The sequence below is a fragment of the Haliaeetus albicilla genome, chromosome Z (genome assembly GCF_947461875.1).
Source record: "Haliaeetus albicilla chromosome Z, bHalAlb1.1, whole genome shotgun sequence".
NCBI classification, from domain to species: Eukaryota; Metazoa; Chordata; class Aves; order Accipitriformes; family Accipitridae; genus Haliaeetus; species Haliaeetus albicilla.
In genome coordinates, this window is record NC_091516.1 from 71182070 (window position 1) to 71199557 (window position 17488).

The 17488-nt window shown below is 39.3% G+C and overlaps 1 protein-coding gene across 6 annotated transcripts in view; it reads left to right on the forward strand.

The window, feature by feature from the left end:
• CAST (calpastatin) overlaps nucleotides 1-17488 on the forward strand; it is a 65380-nt gene that overhangs the window by 32706 nt on the left and 15186 nt on the right. For 4 of the 6 annotated variants that reach the window (XM_069776676.1, XM_069776675.1, XM_069776678.1 and 1 more), the window contains exons 4-16: nucleotides 2790-2849; nucleotides 7075-7125; nucleotides 7451-7507; nucleotides 7674-7790; nucleotides 9385-9471; nucleotides 9978-10079; nucleotides 10863-10943; nucleotides 11041-11094; nucleotides 11661-11756; nucleotides 11904-11999; nucleotides 12715-12813; nucleotides 13951-14034; nucleotides 15020-15067. In XM_069776676.1, the coding sequence (XP_069632777.1) occupies nucleotides 2790-2849; nucleotides 7075-7125; nucleotides 7451-7507; nucleotides 7674-7790; nucleotides 9385-9471; nucleotides 9978-10079; nucleotides 10863-10943; nucleotides 11041-11094; nucleotides 11661-11756; nucleotides 11904-11999; nucleotides 12715-12813; nucleotides 13951-14034; nucleotides 15020-15067 (1032 nt within the window). The remainder of the gene's footprint in view (nucleotides 1-2789; nucleotides 2850-7074; nucleotides 7126-7450; nucleotides 7508-7673; nucleotides 7791-9384; nucleotides 9472-9977; nucleotides 10080-10862; nucleotides 10944-11040; nucleotides 11095-11660; nucleotides 11757-11903; nucleotides 12000-12714; nucleotides 12814-13950; nucleotides 14035-15019; nucleotides 15068-17488) is intronic. The other 2 variants (XM_069776677.1, XM_069776680.1) reach the window with 1 other exon arrangement.

Genomic DNA, 17488 nt, shown 5'->3' on the forward strand with positions numbered 1-17488 from the left:
CCCTTTCTGAAGAGCCGTGCAGCAGCCGTCCCCCAGGCCGGGACCCCCAGCTGCCCGTTCGCTCGCAGGGGACCTTCCCCATGGGTCAGGACCGGGGCTGGCACGGCATCCTTCACCACCCGTACCTCTGTCCGGGCAGGACCCACGGGGGTGCAGCCGCTGGAGGAACAGGCGTCGGCACCAATGACGCTTGTTTTTCCATCTGCTGTCAGCTCTGCCCTCCGGTGCACGACAAAAAATTTCCTCTCTCTGTGGGAGCACCTGCCTGGCTTTCTCTGCCGAGGCCCAGCCTCCAAGGCGAGTTGAACTCTCCCTGTTCTTGCTTTTCTGTTTGGCAGCGTAGCCCTTTTGCGAGGGGGTGTTTGGCCCAGGCTGCGGCAGGGGTTTGCCACCCGTGGGTGCAAGCAGGGTGTGCCTGCCCGGGACAGCCGTGGCGGGAGCTGTGCGTCAGGCAGTTATTATGCTGGTTGCTAGGCAGCTTTTTAATATTTACCTCCACGCCTGACACACGTCCGTGTGTTGCTTCGCCCTTTCTGCGGTCCGACTGTTGGCCTGCAGCACATGCAGCCGGTTAACAGCTGGGCATGGCTGGCCATGGCGCACAGCCGTCAGAAGAGGAAAACCAGAACAACCCGTTGTAAAAAGAAGTCCCCTAGAGTCAGGCTGGTGTTGACAGGCGGTGTGGTGTCTACCAAACGAGGGGTTGGACCTTGGCAGCTTCTTATGCTGTCAGTATGCGAGGCTCAGCGTGGTTGCAGACCCCGCACGCTAAAGGGCTTGGAAGGACAAGGGCCCCCTTCTTTGTTGTACTGGCTCTTTTGGGGGAGAGAGTGGAAAATCAGAGGCCTTGAATATTGCAGAACTCGGGCAAAAAGTGCTGTAAATGAAGCGAGGCACACCATGCCCCCGAGGGAGCCAGACGGTCACAGTGGTGCAGCAGTGCCTGCTCCCATAAAGGTGGTCTGCCGGAGGGTCCCACTTCCCCCCTCCAGCTTCCCAGCATGGGGTTTTGTTTCCCTAAATCAACCCTGAGTGTTTACGGGGAGGGTGGCTTGGCATTCTCCATAGCCACTAATCAGCAGCCATGCATTAAACAGTTTTCTATCCCCAAACTACTGTTCTTCCTCCACAAGCATTTAAACTCCTCATCTCTTAGTTTCTGCTAGTTACTGCCATCCAGCTGGACAGGCTAGAAAGAAGCAGCAGCTGGTTTCTTTGGGAGGTTTTCACTGATCTCTGCAGGTTGTAGCGGTGCTGCTGTGCTGGAAATTGAGAGAGTTTTTCAGTGTATTGTAAGAAAAATGGTTTGGTAGGAGTTTTCTGAGCAGAGGTAGGGAGAAGGGCTCAGGTAAATGTGTTTTTATTAAATGGACAGGGACTAGGGTGACTAATGTGAAGGTGTAGAATAGATACCTACTTCTTAGTCATGTAGAAGGAATTCAGATTAATTTCATGGAGAAGAAAGATAAAGGAAAAACTATTAAAGAGCAAATTAAGAAAAATATGGTGTTGCCTACAGATTACCTGGTGGTGGTAGTGGAAATACATAAAAAGGTTGTTCAAAACCTTTTGTTCCCTGTCCTGATGTAGGAGGCTCTGTACATCCTGCGTACGTCTCCACCTGTACAAAAGTTCCCGTCTATTACTTAGTCAGTCTATACATATATACATATATGGAAGCAGATATCATTTGCTTATATTTCTGTAGTGTGACAATTGCACATTCTCTCTAGTACATATTTAGAGTAGTCAAACCTCTTACTAAGGTGTGCAAGATACCGGATACGCTGGCGGGGAGAGCGTGCTGTCATCATCATAATGTACCTTTTAAATTCTGTACAACTTTTATCTTATTGTTGGGAAAGGCTTGTACTATGAAAAGTTACGGAAATGAGAAAATTTTCCATGTGGAAGTAAGAAGTCACCCTAGGTATGGAATAGTAACACAGCTTCTGAGTTCATTCAGACAATGTGTTTTCATACAGCAAGCGGCATGGTAAACATGAAGAGAAAATCTAGAAAAATCGATAACAACACTGTTCATTTAAATGTAAACTGTCAATGTGTTGCTGTGATTGAGATGGCAAATACAGCTTTGAGCAGAGGAACATGAAGCAGGAGTAGAGAGGTAGTATTACATCTGCATAAAGTATTTATGACACAATTAGAATATTCATTTCTAGGCTTTGAAGTTTGATACAGTCACAGCAAAATTAAAACATGCTGTTCTCAGATTAACACCACTGAAGATAGGAAAACAGACCGTGTCATTTGCAGCTTTTCCAAAAGGGTCGCATGGTATCTAGAAACACTTGTGTGTGTGTTATGTACAGATTAATTGTTCCTTTTTATGTCAAAATATTTGAGTTTGCTAATTTAGTATTAAATAATTCGTATGACAAACTAGTAAATCCAAAAGTACAGTTTTTGTTGCAAAGAAAAGAAGAAATGTGGACAAATCCTGCACAGTAACTATATGTGCTTCAGTATGAGAGCAGCATTTGAGTTTGTATTGATCCTTGATATGAAATTTGCTTTCAGTACATGTCAGAGAAACAAAATAATGTTGTGAGAAGATCTATGGACTTTATGTTGTCAAAATCTACATACATGTATTGTAGAAATACAGGCAAGACAGAAGATCTAAAGTCATAACTCTAATTTTCTGTAATACTTTATTCTTAGTTTTTAGCTGGTTAACTAATGAATTCAGGTTGCTTATGCTTGCTTAATAGAAGTATGTCTAACAAAGGTGAAATTAATTAATTTGCCTTTTTTTTTTCTCTCAGAAGCAGTCCCCCTCTGCGGATGAATCAAAACCACAAATTATGAAGCCATCTGAAACAAAGGTATGAATTCTTGAGAAACTCATGCTTGCAGTTAAGCACAAATAAATGAAGCAATGGAGGGGGTTTTTTTAACACTTTGATACTGAGTAACTTTACTTTGCATATTTCTTGTCTGCAGCTTAGTTTCCTCTTCAAAAAATATCTAAGAAATGCTATACAATGCACTCAGAGGATTTTATGACAGCAATAAGAAAAATTTTAATTAAAATTTCTAATTTTAGCTCAGTCACACTTTGTGACATGTTTATAGCTCCCCCCAGTGTAATTAGAGGGTTATTTACCTAATGATAATTTTTCACATATTCAGAGAATTCAGGGCAAGTTTCAGCTTTCAGTTTACGTACAATTGCATCTTCTCATTCATCTCATATCTTTGCCTGTCTGACAGCTTCCTTTCCTTTGTCCTTTACGCTTGTTCTGTCTTATGACTAGAACTTCTTTAGTGTTGAAGCTGTGTCATCAATCATGTACTTTACATGTTAGAAGAGAGTCATAATCCTCCCTTACGCCGCTGTTGCCTAACAGAATACGTATATTATTTAAACAAATGATTACTGATTCTCTCCCTCTTTCATTTTCCATAATTGTCACAGTGAAACCAACAAAAATACTGAATACCAAACTAGACCCGCAGGGACTTGTGCAGTGGTAAAAGTTAGGACTGCCTGCACCTTGTGTAAATATGAATAAAGGAACGCATAGAGTAGTGAGGTTAGTAGAGGCCTCTGGAGATCATCCAGTCCAGCCCTCCAGTCCAGGCAGAGCCAGCTCTGCAGGTAAATCAGACTGCTCAAGGCCTTGCCAGACAAACTTTGAACACCTGCAGGTGCGGATTGCGCAACATCTCTGGGTAGCCAGTTCGGGTGTTTGGTCACCTTCATTATGATGATTTTTTTTTTTTTCCTTTTATCAAATGGAAGGTTCCTTTGCTACAACTTGTATCTGTTGCCTCTTGTCATTTTAGCATGCATCTCTGGAGACAGCCTAGCTCCATCTTCTCTGTATTTGAAGTTAGCTGTTAAACTCGCCTCAACCTTGTAAAAACCCTTTTCCTCCATGCATGCATGTAAGACTTAGACTTGTAGCAGCGAGCTGGCCAACAATTAAACCTTTTCCATTTGTGCACGATCATCATTACTTATAAATGAAGGTATCTGCAAGTCTCCAGTTTCATCTTCCTGGTACATTTGTGAGCAAACTCATTTGTATCATGTTTGTTACTGTTGCTGTTCTCCATATGGTTTAACCCAGACAGCTATCTAAAAATCGTTATGGTCTTTCCCTACCTGAAATTTGAAATAACTCAGAAGAATGTGGTGAATTTCTGATCAGATCTTTAAAACTGGTAGTTTTCAAGATGAGATAGAAAGAGAGCAGAGGCATACTTCAGCGCTGTGAGACTTGGTAAACACAAATCCCTTTGAAACAATGTCCTGCATTTGCATGTGTAAGACAATATTTTCTTTTACTGTCTGTTGCATTATTAATGTCTTTGTCCTGCTGGATTAAGCAAGACATCTGCATTTTGACAGTAGCCTTCTTTGAAAAGAAGTAAGGTTGCTGAGTCACTTCCATTTCTAGTCCTAAATTTCTTGCAAATTAACAACTCTTTCCTAATTGCCTGCTATAACCATGTCTCATTTGTCTTAGAATCTCTCTATTGTGCAACTACTCTTAAACATGCTCTGGACCCCTCTAGCATTCAGTTCTGTGTATGTGAATCCTGTGTCTCAACCCTCAGTATTATGCCCATCCAAGAAAGCTGTGAGTTACTGCAGCAGAGGAAGGAACGTGGAACTTCTTGTTTTATAGGCAAAGCCTATAAGTGGAAAGCTTGGAGGCCCAGGTTGGAGAGCAGGCACCCTGTGGCTTTTGCTGGAGGAATGGAGGAAGCAGGGTGCTGCCACTGTCCTGCCCCCCCCCCCCCCCCCCCAAAAAAATTCCCATTCAGCTTTCTTCCTTTTGCACGCATTTGTGCAACTGCAGTGTAAACTAGGGAACTAGTTAAAAAATATTTTTCTTTTCCAGGCTATTTTCAGCTTCTGGAGTCAGTTTAAAATGTGGCCTCTCAGATAGTGGCAGGTGGAAGCAGGCAGTAGAAGGGGAGGTGGAACATCTTTTCCTCCGTAGGATTTTGGCGTATGCTGTAAAGTGATGCTATGGCTTCAGGCTGTGGCTGCTCACAACTGACTCTGTTTAAAGGATGACTGAATGTATGGTCTCATACTAAAATTGTTGGTTTGACTTGCTGGTAATAAATTTTTTTATTGGATTTGAACTTTGTTATTGCTAAAAGCCGTATCTAAATAGATGTGTTTGTGTTTGTATGTGAGAGCATGTGTGTGTTCGTGATCACATGTTTTAATGTGGCCTTAGCATCCTCATGTGTGTGCAAGTCTTGAATCAAAGCATTGCCCATATGAGTCCATATATTCTTCAGCTTTGTCATAGATAAATTCACAGTATGAGCAGTTCTGCACATTTTAAAAAACATACAAGAAAATGAATAATGCATAGCGTACACAAAAAAATACATTAAGTATTTAGTAAAATCATATTTACAATATATTTTTTTAAAAAAAAGGCATGCAGTTGCTAATAACTAGTTTGATAGGCTGAGAACTTGAATTTATGTTCTGTACAGCTGTTGTTGGGTGTTGACAGAAATGCGAGTAAATACATTTTATTGTCCTGCAAAAAAGGTGTGTGTACTTTTCTTCCAAAAAGCACATAAGGAATTTGTGCAGAAGTGGCAGCATTTAAAGTATGACTGAACCTGAAAAGTACTGTATTTTAATCAGGGTAGATGTCAAGAGAAAATCCCAAGGGGGGAATCTGAGTAGTCAAGTGATTTTTTTCTTTAATTTTTTTTTTCATTCCCTCCCACCACTGCTTTGGAGTTTGGGAAATTTTTGTCCTCCCTCTATCAATAGTTTACCTGTTGTGACTTACTTGTGTGTGGTATTGTGTTTTTTACTGTGGTCTACAGCTCTGAGACCTTTGCCAAGCTTATGCCTGGGCATCTACGTTTTTATGCATGTTCAGGATTTCCCAACCAAGTGTCTGTGGTTCAGTGAGTGGTTGTGAATACTTGCATAACAAATGGTAAACAAATTTAGGAAATTTCTCGACGTGGTCAGCTAGCAAACAGAAGCTGGATATATCTGAATGGTAATTAATGTTTGGCGGCTGAAATTAAAACATTACAAAGCAATGAAAGAATTTAAATTACTGCCTAATAGTTGGGGAGTTTTTTTGGTTGTTCACTGACTTTCAATAGGCTACCAGGGGAAAAAAACCTATTGTCTCTTGGTAACTTTAAATATGCTCAGTGTATTAGGTAGGAGGAGATAAGGGAGGCTTCCGTCCGTGGCTGCTTATTTCCTAAGTAGAGTTCAAAACTTCTCTGCTGCAGGTGGACAGAGCGCAAGGAGACACGACACTGGTGTCCCCTGCCGGCTCCAGAGGAGGCGCAGGGATGTCAGCCCCAGTGGGGGAAAGGGCCCCGGCTTCAGGGTCTGCATCTCCCACTGTGCACTCTGTGCACCCAGTGCTGTTCTGGCAGATCAAATCATGCTCCCCTGGCTGGGTCCGTGTGCTCCCCTGGCCGTGCAGCGGCCAGAGCTGCTGAGGCTCATGCAGTAGGCAACAGCCTGCTCTTTGGCATCTCTAGATGACTTTCCAGTAGCCACATTGGCGCTTTTTGTGTTAATCGTAGCACAGTTGAAGTAGCAATGGCAAGAAAAAATAGTAAGAAAAAATACGGTGAGGAGGCTGGCATTTTCATTTCTCTTTCTTCTTATAAAATACAACTCTAATTTTTCAGTGTTTGTTCTTACATGTTTCTCCTAGTAGTAATTTATTGCTTACTGTATTTTGACTTGAGGTGAATCACAGGAATCAGTTTTGTGGCATGGCTGCAGAAAATTTTCAGGTGTAGATCAAACTGTTCATTACATTTGTTTAATATCTTATTTCCCTCTCTTTTTGATCCTTCATATGAGGAGTGTGTGTGCGTGTTTGCACACGTTTCAGTGCTCTTCGATCACTGGAGTGGAGGTCTGTGCCAGGATGTTGTAAACTGCAGGATCAAAGCACTGTATATTAGTTACATAGCATGAGTGCTCACGAGTGTGAGCCTGTCCAATATTATTCTTTATATAAGCCAACCCTTTAGAAATAACCAAGCATATTAATCTCTGAATATATGTTGCTTATATTTCAGTCCACACCAACAACCAAAACAGAATCTGGAAAAGACACCCAGTCAACCAAGGTAAATACTTACCTTTCACAAGTTGTACTTTGGCCTTCGATTAACTTTGAAAAAAGAGGCTAAACTCTTTGCTACTACTGTGCCACATGAAACTGCCATGTAATTAGTAACACACCTGTGTGCAAAAGAGCTAGTTTCTGACTGGTGTGGAAATGCAGTGTTTGAGGGGAACAGTCAGAATGCTTTATTGCTTCACCACAGCTCAAGAAGTGTTAATGTTAACCATCTTTAAATGTCTTGTGCTTGTTTGAACTAGTGTAGATCATGTTCCATAGCATTGAATAGTGGTAAGGGTAAATGGTCTCAATTTTTTATTTTATGACAGCCAACAGACTCTCAAAATAAACAGCCATCTGAAGAGATGCAAAAGGAACCCAGTGGTGTAAGTTTTTTTTCTCTCCCCCCCTTTTTTTTTGTAAGGGCTTCTTGTGGTATTTTTCTTCTTTCTTTATTTCTTTTATTTAAAAAAAATAAATTAAAAAACAAACCAAACAAAGCCAGCCCATAAGTATTTCAGTATCTAATGATAATAGTTTATCTCTACACAGGCAAAAAGCCAAACCTCACCTTCTGTGACAACAACTTCTAAACCAAAGAATAAAGGAGAAGTAATTACAACTCCAGCTGACCAGCCTCCACAAGCAACCTCCATAGAGACAGCAAAGGTATAGTAGAAGTACAAATCCAGTTTTTATTATGTTATTGTAGGTGTTAGAAATCCATGTCAAGACAGATTCTTATGCTGAATATTGTAAAGTGAGAATGAGCCCCCAAAAATCACAATGTAGAAAAGCTTAAAAGCTGTCCTGTGTTTAAAGGTGTGTATGACAGACCACCTTGTGGTAGTTTAAAATCTGGGACATAGAAACTTAACATTTTACCTACTAATTAACTTAAACAACATCCTGAATATACCACTTCCAGCTCACCCAGGACAGCATTAATGGATAAGCATCAACTGCAGATAGAGCTGCCCAGCCAGGTGGTATTAGTAGTTTGTGCTGGTTGTTTGGTGATCCTGATGTGCATCCATCTCTTGTTGTCTTCTCCATACATCTGTTTTCATTGTCCAACACACTCTGGCTGTTAGCCAAGCAAGAGATACTAAGATTATTACAATTGTGGGCCCATTCCCTTGTGTTATGTGTTTGGGTCTCCTCTGTTATTCATGCAAGCTTTTGGCAAGTTCCTTGCAGGTACATGGGTGTAATTGGTTCTCTGTCAGTCTCCTCCCTTGCCCCTTCACTACAGAAGGTAAGCAGAAGGGACTGTCTGGTCAGTCAAGCAAATGTATGGTTTATATGAGCATTGCCATCATGGAGCTCCTTCACCTGTGGACTTTCAGGCATGTTTGTAGTAGGAATGTTGGCTCCAAATGCAGCAGGTCAGCGGGTTATCCATTTGCAGTAGGGCAGCCCATATGCCCTGACTGCAAGACTCTGAAAAAAAAGTGGGAAGAGAAAGGTTGGGGAAAAAGTTGGGGAGGAGTCATTTCAGAGGGACAAGCTGGAGCGAAAGTGTGTAGTAGAGTCAGGAACGATATCTTTCGGTCTTCTGGTCGCACGTGTCTGGGTGACAAGGCCAGAGTAACATGAAGGACCCCTGCAGCTCTGCTAGAACCCACTTCTTTTGCAGTAAATGAGAATGCAGTAATGCAGAAGTCTGCATTTTGTATTGGTGATGCTCCTCCACCTAACTCCATGAAGCAGCTTTTCACCCTGTGTATTTGAGCAGTATTTGCTGCTGGTGTTAATGGTGTATTGAGAACTATTGGGTATAAATGGAAGCTTTCAAAAGAGACTTGGAAGGGGCCTCATAGTCTTTCTGCACTGCAGATTTCTTTTACTGGCAAAGTAAAAGGAAGACGTGGAGTACTTAAAATAGCATGCTTTCTTTCTCACAGCAAAATCACACCTGGAGACAGATTGCAGGTAGATGGGAGCTTGCTCTGCCCAAACTTCTGGATGTGGTGCAGGTGCATTAGCCAGCTGCTGAGTCAAAAAAAATATGTGTGGCCTCAGAGCTGGATGTTTTCATCTGGGCTCAGTATCATGCAAGCTGCAGCTACTCAACTCCCAGACCACTCAGCCAGTATGCAGAACGAGCTTATCATTTTTATTCAAAGTGTAGATGGAGAGGGACAATAGATATGCATGCTTGAGTATTGAACATCCCTGTTTTACTTTGTTTTATCTCTAGAATTTTTAACACAGGGCCATATAATAAAGCTGTCTCCTAATTTTTCTCTTACTTCTCCAGCCTAAGTCTGAGAAGATGTCTGTAGCGGCTGGTGCAGGCACAGCTGGTGCAAGTGTGGTTGCTGCAGTTGATAAGTCAAGTACTGAGGTTGGTAAACACAGTCCCAGGCAAATGCTTCCCTCATAAAAATGTCTCAGAGAGTGTTTCTCTCTCTGAAACACTTCAGTTTCAGAAAAAAAATAAATTGGTAACTGCTGAAGTATTGCTACTTAGTAGTTATGTATAGTGGTGAAGGACTATCCGAAAGAATAGGTAACAAACTAGTGGCGGGTCATTTGTGTTTTGTCAAATAGGACTTGTTTATAATCACTTTTACCAAAACTAGCATAAAATTAATTACTTTTTATCTTCAGTTATGTTTGTATGCATGTATATCAGCTGGTATATAAATACAAATGATCTTGTTACTGACACTGGGGAACAAGTTTAAAAACAGTTCTCACTGAAAAATTTGGCAGGTGCAGGACCTACTGAAAGAGAGCTTTTGGTTTGGTTTCCAGGAGTTTTCTACAGATTCACCAGATGATTCAGATTTTTTTTTTTTTTTCTTTGTACAGCATGAAAAAATCTATAATGGTTTGCTTACTTTTTAGCCTGGTATGGATGAGTCGGCACTAGATAGCCTAATAGATACCCTTGGTGGACCTGAAGAAGATGTGCCTACTAGTCCTGTTTATACTGGTCCAGAAGTTACGGTATTTTATATTTTTAATTTTTATTTTTTAGAACATTATCTCTAAAATATGTCTGTAGTTGCTGACTCCTACATTGATCCAGTATTTGTCGCTTTGGTCTGCTAAGAGGTAGAATAGCGTTTGCACAGTTGCATTTTAGCGTTGTTTTCAGTAATACAGAAATGATACAGCTATGTATGTATTGCAGTAGAAAACAGTAAAGTGTTAACAAAGAAAGTTTTTTGCTTTTTGAACTGACTTCCAAGCATGGTCTCCAATGGATTTACAAAAAGCAGTGATGAAGGTATAAGAGAGTGTAAATAACCTAGGAGATTTCATTTCTACTTGAGAAAGCGTAAAACATTGAGAATTTGGGGAAGAATGCATACTTTTCTGAGTTAGAACGGGAGAGGAACAGATGAAGGATTAAGATTACAAGCTCAATGCCTCAGTGCAGTACTCAGCTGTGATAAAAATTTTGGAATTTATAAATATTTAAAATTCAGTCTAGGTACAGCCATACATTCTATGGTCTGAGACTCTGAAATGGCTTATGTTAATGCAGAAGGAATCTGGCAATGGAGATGCAGTTTTGCTGGACGACATGCACTGTTGAAGTCTGGATGCATGTACGTGACACTGGGTTCTGAAAGACATTGTATAGCCATGGTCCAGGATTGGCCCTCTGACCTAGCCAACGCTTGCATTTTCTTTCCAGAAGCATCACTGTAGATAGCTCTACATTAGAAATTTCTGTCAATAAGCAAGAGTACAAAAACATTCACGTGTGCATTCTTTTCATAGGAAGATATATCTTCAAGATACTTGGAAGAAATGGGTAAACGGGAAGGTAGTCTCCCTCCAGAGTATGTTAAATTGTTGAAGGTTAGTGAGTTAAAAAAAAATTACTCTTCATGCATGTTTTCTTTCATATTGTATGGTTTTTGCTTCCCATTTACTATGAAATTAATTCTTGTTTTAGAGCAAAGGGGATGGCAAAGATGGAGTCCCACCAAAAGCAGATGAACGAGATGAAGTAAGACTTACTTTTTTATATTGGAAGGTGAAAATAACCCAGTTATCACTGAATTCCTAGGAAAATTTAAATGTCACTTGTCTTCCAAAAATCCCAGGAAGTGGGAGAGGGCTGTGGGGTGCCGGATAACATAGATACTGATAAAACTAAATAGAACTTGGCACAGATGTTTTTAATAAAGAAGTAGGAATTTTCAGGACACTGACTGAAGCTGGAACAAGTCAAATAGATGCACATAGAGATAATAATAACAAAGGGAAGAAATAGTAGCTGTGTATGCAGGGGTCTCTTTGTAATATCTTTAGCAAAGATGACTTGAATTTCTATGCTTAGAAAGAGAATTCTGTAAGCCAGCTTAATTTTACTGTTTATAAGCTTAACATATAAAAATGAAAGCTTATCTGAAAAATTAATTGACGAGTGAGGGGAAAATACCTTTGTTTTTTCTGTGCTTATGAGGTCATTGTGTGAGTAAGCATGGAGCACATTCAGATTTTAAACCAAGTTTGACAGCTTTGATTTTTGAACTTTAATAGTCGTAACTGAGTTTGTGTTTTCTTGCTCAGAAACCAATGACAGATGATGAGCTTGCAGAGGCCCTGTCTTCTGACTTTACCTGTAGTACTGCTTCTGTTGAAGAAAAGAAGACAGGTCTGACAGAGGTATCGATATTTTTCTTGCCATTGCATGCCTTTATTGCAATGAAACATTACCATTATTGTCTTAATACTTCACTTTAAAATGATCTTGACAATTTTCCCCTTCTTTTTATTTTTGCAAATTTGCCTGTAATTTCATATATCTTCTAGAAACCGAGTAAGGAAGGAGAAATTGTGCAAGCACAAGCAGCAAGTTCAGTCAAGACCTCAGTTCCTCCTAAGGAGAAGAAAACAAAATCAAAAGAGGTATACATAGTAATTCTTTGACTAGTCAACTTCTAATTAAAATATACAACCACATGTCGCATTTTATGTGTGCCTAATCTTGTAAAGATGCTCATCATCCTCATTTTCTGTTGTAAATCCTGTTTATCGTAGAAAGTGTAGGAATAATAGGAATTGCCATTGCTCAGACTCTGCTGTACCTTAAAGATCTGGCCTTTGTGGATCAGATGATTTTCCTTCTGCATTCTTCTGCAGAATAACTGTGGTTCTTCTGACTAGAGACAGTTGAGTAGAAAAATATATGTGTTTTCTTAGCTATGAGAGGTACGTTTAAAACTTGGATATGATGTAATTTTCTCATGTTTTACAAACCTTTCTTTTTTCCGATGTAGAGAGCAAGTGTGACCTTACACTTTCTGGGTTTGCCATGTCAAAGCATATGCAATTATGTTATGTGGTACTGTGCACTTTTTTGCTTTTCTGGTTTTTTTTTGTTTTTTTTTTTCCTTTTCCTCCCTCTGTAAGAGGAGATATGTCTTGATTAGACTGTACTAATCGTATCACATAATTTGCTGTATTCTGCAGTGTGATGTTAAGGAAATCAGGTACAGCCAAACAGAAATTACCAGTCTGGTGCTGACTATTAACTTCATATACTGTATAAAAGATAAGTAAGATAAAACCTGTGTCAGTTTCAAGAAATAATGACATGATTTGCATATTATCTTAAATACAGGAAATTAAAGATGATGCAATGGAAGCTCTTCTTGATACTCTTGGTGGACCTGAACCTGAACCTGAAGAAGATCCTACCCCTGTTGTAGAGGTGTCAGAGGTATAATCTTACTCCTTTTTACAGCAGCTTTCAGACTTTCCCATGGAATCCAGACTACTCTTTATTAGATAGTGTACAAATGTGTAAAATAATATCAAAGGCCTAAGGAACGTCTTGAGTCTTACCTGATTAAGAAAATTAAGAAATGAAGAAATCCTGAGTGGGTATGGGTAGAATAGAATATGGTAAAATGGTCTGGAAAATGATAAGCATTTCATTTGGCTATACAAGCATACATACATACACCTTTCCTTGTGTTAGCTATAGTTGCTCTGTTTCTTTCCGCAAGCACTGGGTACAATTTATAGCGAGCTTTTGTTTTGCACATATTTGATGTTTGATTTTTAATTAACTTTTTGGGGGTTTTAGTGCATGTACTCCTTTCTCCATCAGACCCCATTACCTTTCTAATTTGGGTCTTGCCTTTTGCTGTGTCTTGTAAGACTTTTTTTCTTCAACAGCTAGATTTTAACAGTAGCCCTGTTTTTGCATGTTAAACTTTTAGTTCTGCAAACTCTGCCTATAAGCCTACTAATACCAGTTATTTTCCCCTGTGTTCAGTTACAGCTTAGAGAAAACAAATGACAGGGAAATAGTAGAAAATCATTTGTTGCCGAGGGAAGATGTTGGAGCTCAATTTTGACAATAAAAGAGCACGTTGTATTGGAGATTTAGTCAGTCTGGGCCTTCAGATAACTTGGTGGATGGATTGCTTTATGAAGGAGGTCCAGAGAATTAAAAGCTGTGTTTCAGTAGCAGTGATGGAGAAAGAGAGAGAATTATGGCTTGTATAATCCAAGTAATGAAATCCAAGGAAAACTGAGGATTTTGTACACCCCAAAAATTCTGAAAGTACCTGCCACAAAGTTACGGCTCTAAATAGCGTCCACAGGTTTTTTAGAATTTAAAATAATATAGCCATATTCACATATGGTACTGATTCTTAAACCATGGTGATTTTACCACAGAAATTTGATATGAAGAAATTGAGGAATTTTAATATCTTGATATATGGAATAATTTTATCTGATGCTGGTACTTCTTTAGACAGTACGCTGAAGAATCTTGATAGTGAAGTTGAATGTAATTCGAGGTTTTATTTTAATTTTTCTAAGTGATTTTTTTTGTTCTTTTAAGGCAAAAGCTAAAGAGAGAAAAGAAAAAAAAGCTGGGGAACGTGATGATACAATACCTCCAGAATACAGGTTAACACCAGAGTTGGTAAGTTTTTCATATCTCCATTGCTTTGTAAATAGGGCACTATATCTGATACTTTCTTTCATCACAGAGAGGGAGAGAACGTGGGGAAAACAAGCAAAACTAGTATTTAATCAGTGGCTTTCTCCTGTTGGTGATTTTTGTGTCTCTAGTTTCCTTCCCTTCCCTTGTGGGTGTGACTGGGTTTTTCAGGTATTCTGAGCAAAGATCTGATCTTCCCAGGTCACACATTCCTTCTCCAAGAGTGGTGTTAGTTGTTTCTGATACTAAACCTCAGTGTTGTAAAATCCATCCCTTTACAGAAGTGCCGTTGGGTATCACTTTGTAATGTAACCTTGAAACACTGTTGTAAAATGGTATGAAAATTACACTCATTTTTTAAGACCATCACTTCAAGTGATGGAGATTTGTTCAAAGTTAAGCAAAACAACAGTAGAACTGAAGTTCATAAAGTCCATAAAGTTCAGAATTTAAAGTTTTTGTGATGGTTGTTAGTATAACTGATGTTAGCAAGGTTGCTATATAAACTGGCCTTGCTGGAGCTGAATATTAACATTCTGTTTTGAAAGGAGCAGTTTTACCCCTCTTTTTAAAATAGATTTCAAGACTGCCTGACTACAGACCAGGGATTTAACCCCTTATTTGTTCAAGTCCAAAAGTTTGTCTTTTGCACTCAAAGCTTGTTTTACTACTGGATGAATTCCTGCTGGTTTACTATGGAATTAATTCCTGCCACATATTGATACTGATAGGAATGAACACTTTTTGGTCTCTTGGCCCATTTGTTCTGTGCTGACATCACATGTGCTTTTTTTATCCACTTACCTGGCCATGTAAGAATTCCCCATGTTTAGGGGAATTCCTGTTACTGTGTCACTGATTTAATCTTGTGTGTATCGTTTATTTTATATTGTTTTGCTGGTGATTATGGAGTATGGCATTTCTTATAACAATGGAAAAATGTCAATAATACTTACTTTACTTTTAGGATAAAGATGGAAAACCAATATTGCCAAAGCCTGAAGAAAAACCTAAGGTTAGAAAACTGACAGTATTGTAGAAGTGTGAATAGATACCCTGTTTTCTCCCTCTTTGTCATCACTTCTCTCTGTGCCATTATGTAAGTCTCGTGGTCTGCTTGTGTGTTTACTTCCTTGCACAAAAGCTGCTGATCTGAAGTGTCAGGTGAAGATTGGTTTTTTTGAAATTCACTGGCTGTGAATTAAGAGCTCATAGTAAGAAAAAGGTTTAGAGATTACCAAGACAGGAGAGAGTTACAGAAATGACTGCTGACACAAAGAAAAGCTGTATGGGGAGTTAGTGTAAGGTATTGCATAGAACTCAGTTGGAGCTATTGAAGGACAGAGAGGCGAGGCAGGAAAATCTTCTGTTTTCTTAACAGTTTCCTCTCATTAGTCATCAAATATAAAGGAACACAACTGGAAAGAAGGAAGAAGCTGCTGTGGACATTTTCCTAATCACAAAGAACAACTTGGACTTTGCAAAAAGTATCCATTGTGGCCTAGAAAGTGCAAGATAGAATGAAAAGATTGAAAGAGAAAGTTAGAAAGGTTGATTTAAAATGCAGAGAAAGAAAGAAAAAATTAGGAAAAGCAAAGGAACTGTGCACTGAAGAAACTGAGGGCTTCACTTTGGACATACTGTCAGTTGAGGAGTGTTGCCAAAATTGGAAAAGTACAGAAAACCTCCATTCTTCTGAAACAAGTGTGAAGGTCAGGACCAATCTGAGCAAGCATGACGCTGTGCCTTTTTAGCAGAAATGTGAAGTCATTTGTGTTATTCAAGCTTGAAATATGGAGGAACGCAAAGGCAGTGATGAAAAGACTTTATGTCTCTAAAATTTGTGTGTCAGGTCTTAGACATGCAGTCATCTTGAGTGGGTGATATATGAGAACTGTACAGAAGGAACACCTGCCAAGCATGTCATAAGGAAAAAAATAGAGAGCAGCTACGCTCAGAGAGAACCAGGCACTAATGTTAGGAGACAAGCCTTTCTGTTTCACAGGGAGCACAAAAGAGATGACACAGAAAAAAAAAAGAAATGCTCCAGAAGAGGAATGTGGCATGAGTTAAGGGAAGTTGGTTCATAGTTTGACTAAAGTCCAGTACGAAACCAAAGCAGAAAATAAACTCAGAATCATGAGGTCTTATGCCAGAAGAATTAAGTGGTTGGTAGAAGAATAAGTATCCCTATCTTCTTCCACATCTATCAATCAGAGACACACATATAATTGAATAGTTGTTCCGTAAGTGATTTACAGGGGTACTGAAGTCATATGTTACAGTATTTTTCTCAGGCCTATGTCACTATTTATAATTTGAAGAAAGCGATTGTGAACAACATGTGTTTGCCAGTATTGCTGTGGTATCACCTGTAATTTAGAACTGTGAAACCAAAACCAGCAAAACAAAGAAGTTAGGTCAATGGCTGAAAAACCTTCATTCATTTACACTTCTTCCTTGATGCCTGGTGAATACAAAGTTCTTCTTCCTTCATGATTTCAACTGGAGTTTCTATTACTTTGGGCCCTGACTCAGCATACCCTTAAGCACATGCAGTGGCATTACTTTTGTGAAAAAAGTTATTATTGCCTAAATGCTTTTTTGATTTAGTGGTTGCAAGAGGAATTCAGATATTATGAAAAGTGAGGCCTTATGTGATGAGACATTTTATAAAGACTTAGGGGCACTAATCGACAAAGGAAGGGAAGTAGAAGGGAAAATAAGAGACTCTCATTTAGAAATGTCATTTTACATATGAATTTGACCAAATGAGCCCTAACCAATTAAGTTCCACGTAGCAAGTGAATGGCAATCACTGCTAGCAAAGATTTGAACATTTAGGTGTAAACAATAGTTTGAAAGATCCTAGGAGCTTTAGTAATAAGTCACAGAAGTTTATAGAACACATAGTACTAGATCACATAGTATCAACAGGTTGTAATAGATCACGCAGTCAGGACCTAAAACTGCAGTTTATTCACTTTTCCCTAAAACATGTGCAGTGAAAACCACTGAGTGTCAGCAGTCAGTGCACAAGCTAAGAGAACTTCCAGGTGACATTGCCTCTGAGGGAACTCTACTTCTGCTGGAAAAAAAAGAAATAAAATTAAAATGGGAGAATCATAATCTGATGGTGCTGCTTTCCACTACCAATATGTGATTGATACTTGAAGTATTATAAGAACATGATGCTGTTATAGTAAATACTATCTAGTAAATATTAGCATTCCTTTTTTTTTTCTCATTAAGAGGTTGTATTTACCTTTTCAGTAGCCCTGTAAACAGTATTGAACATAATGTTCTCTACATTATATTGACTTTTGGTAACAAAGCAACTGACTCATTCTGAAAAGTGGTTTTCTTAATTTTATGCACTGCAAAATTTGCTGGTTTGTTGCACATAAATGTGAAAGGTTATTTCGGTGTAGGCTAC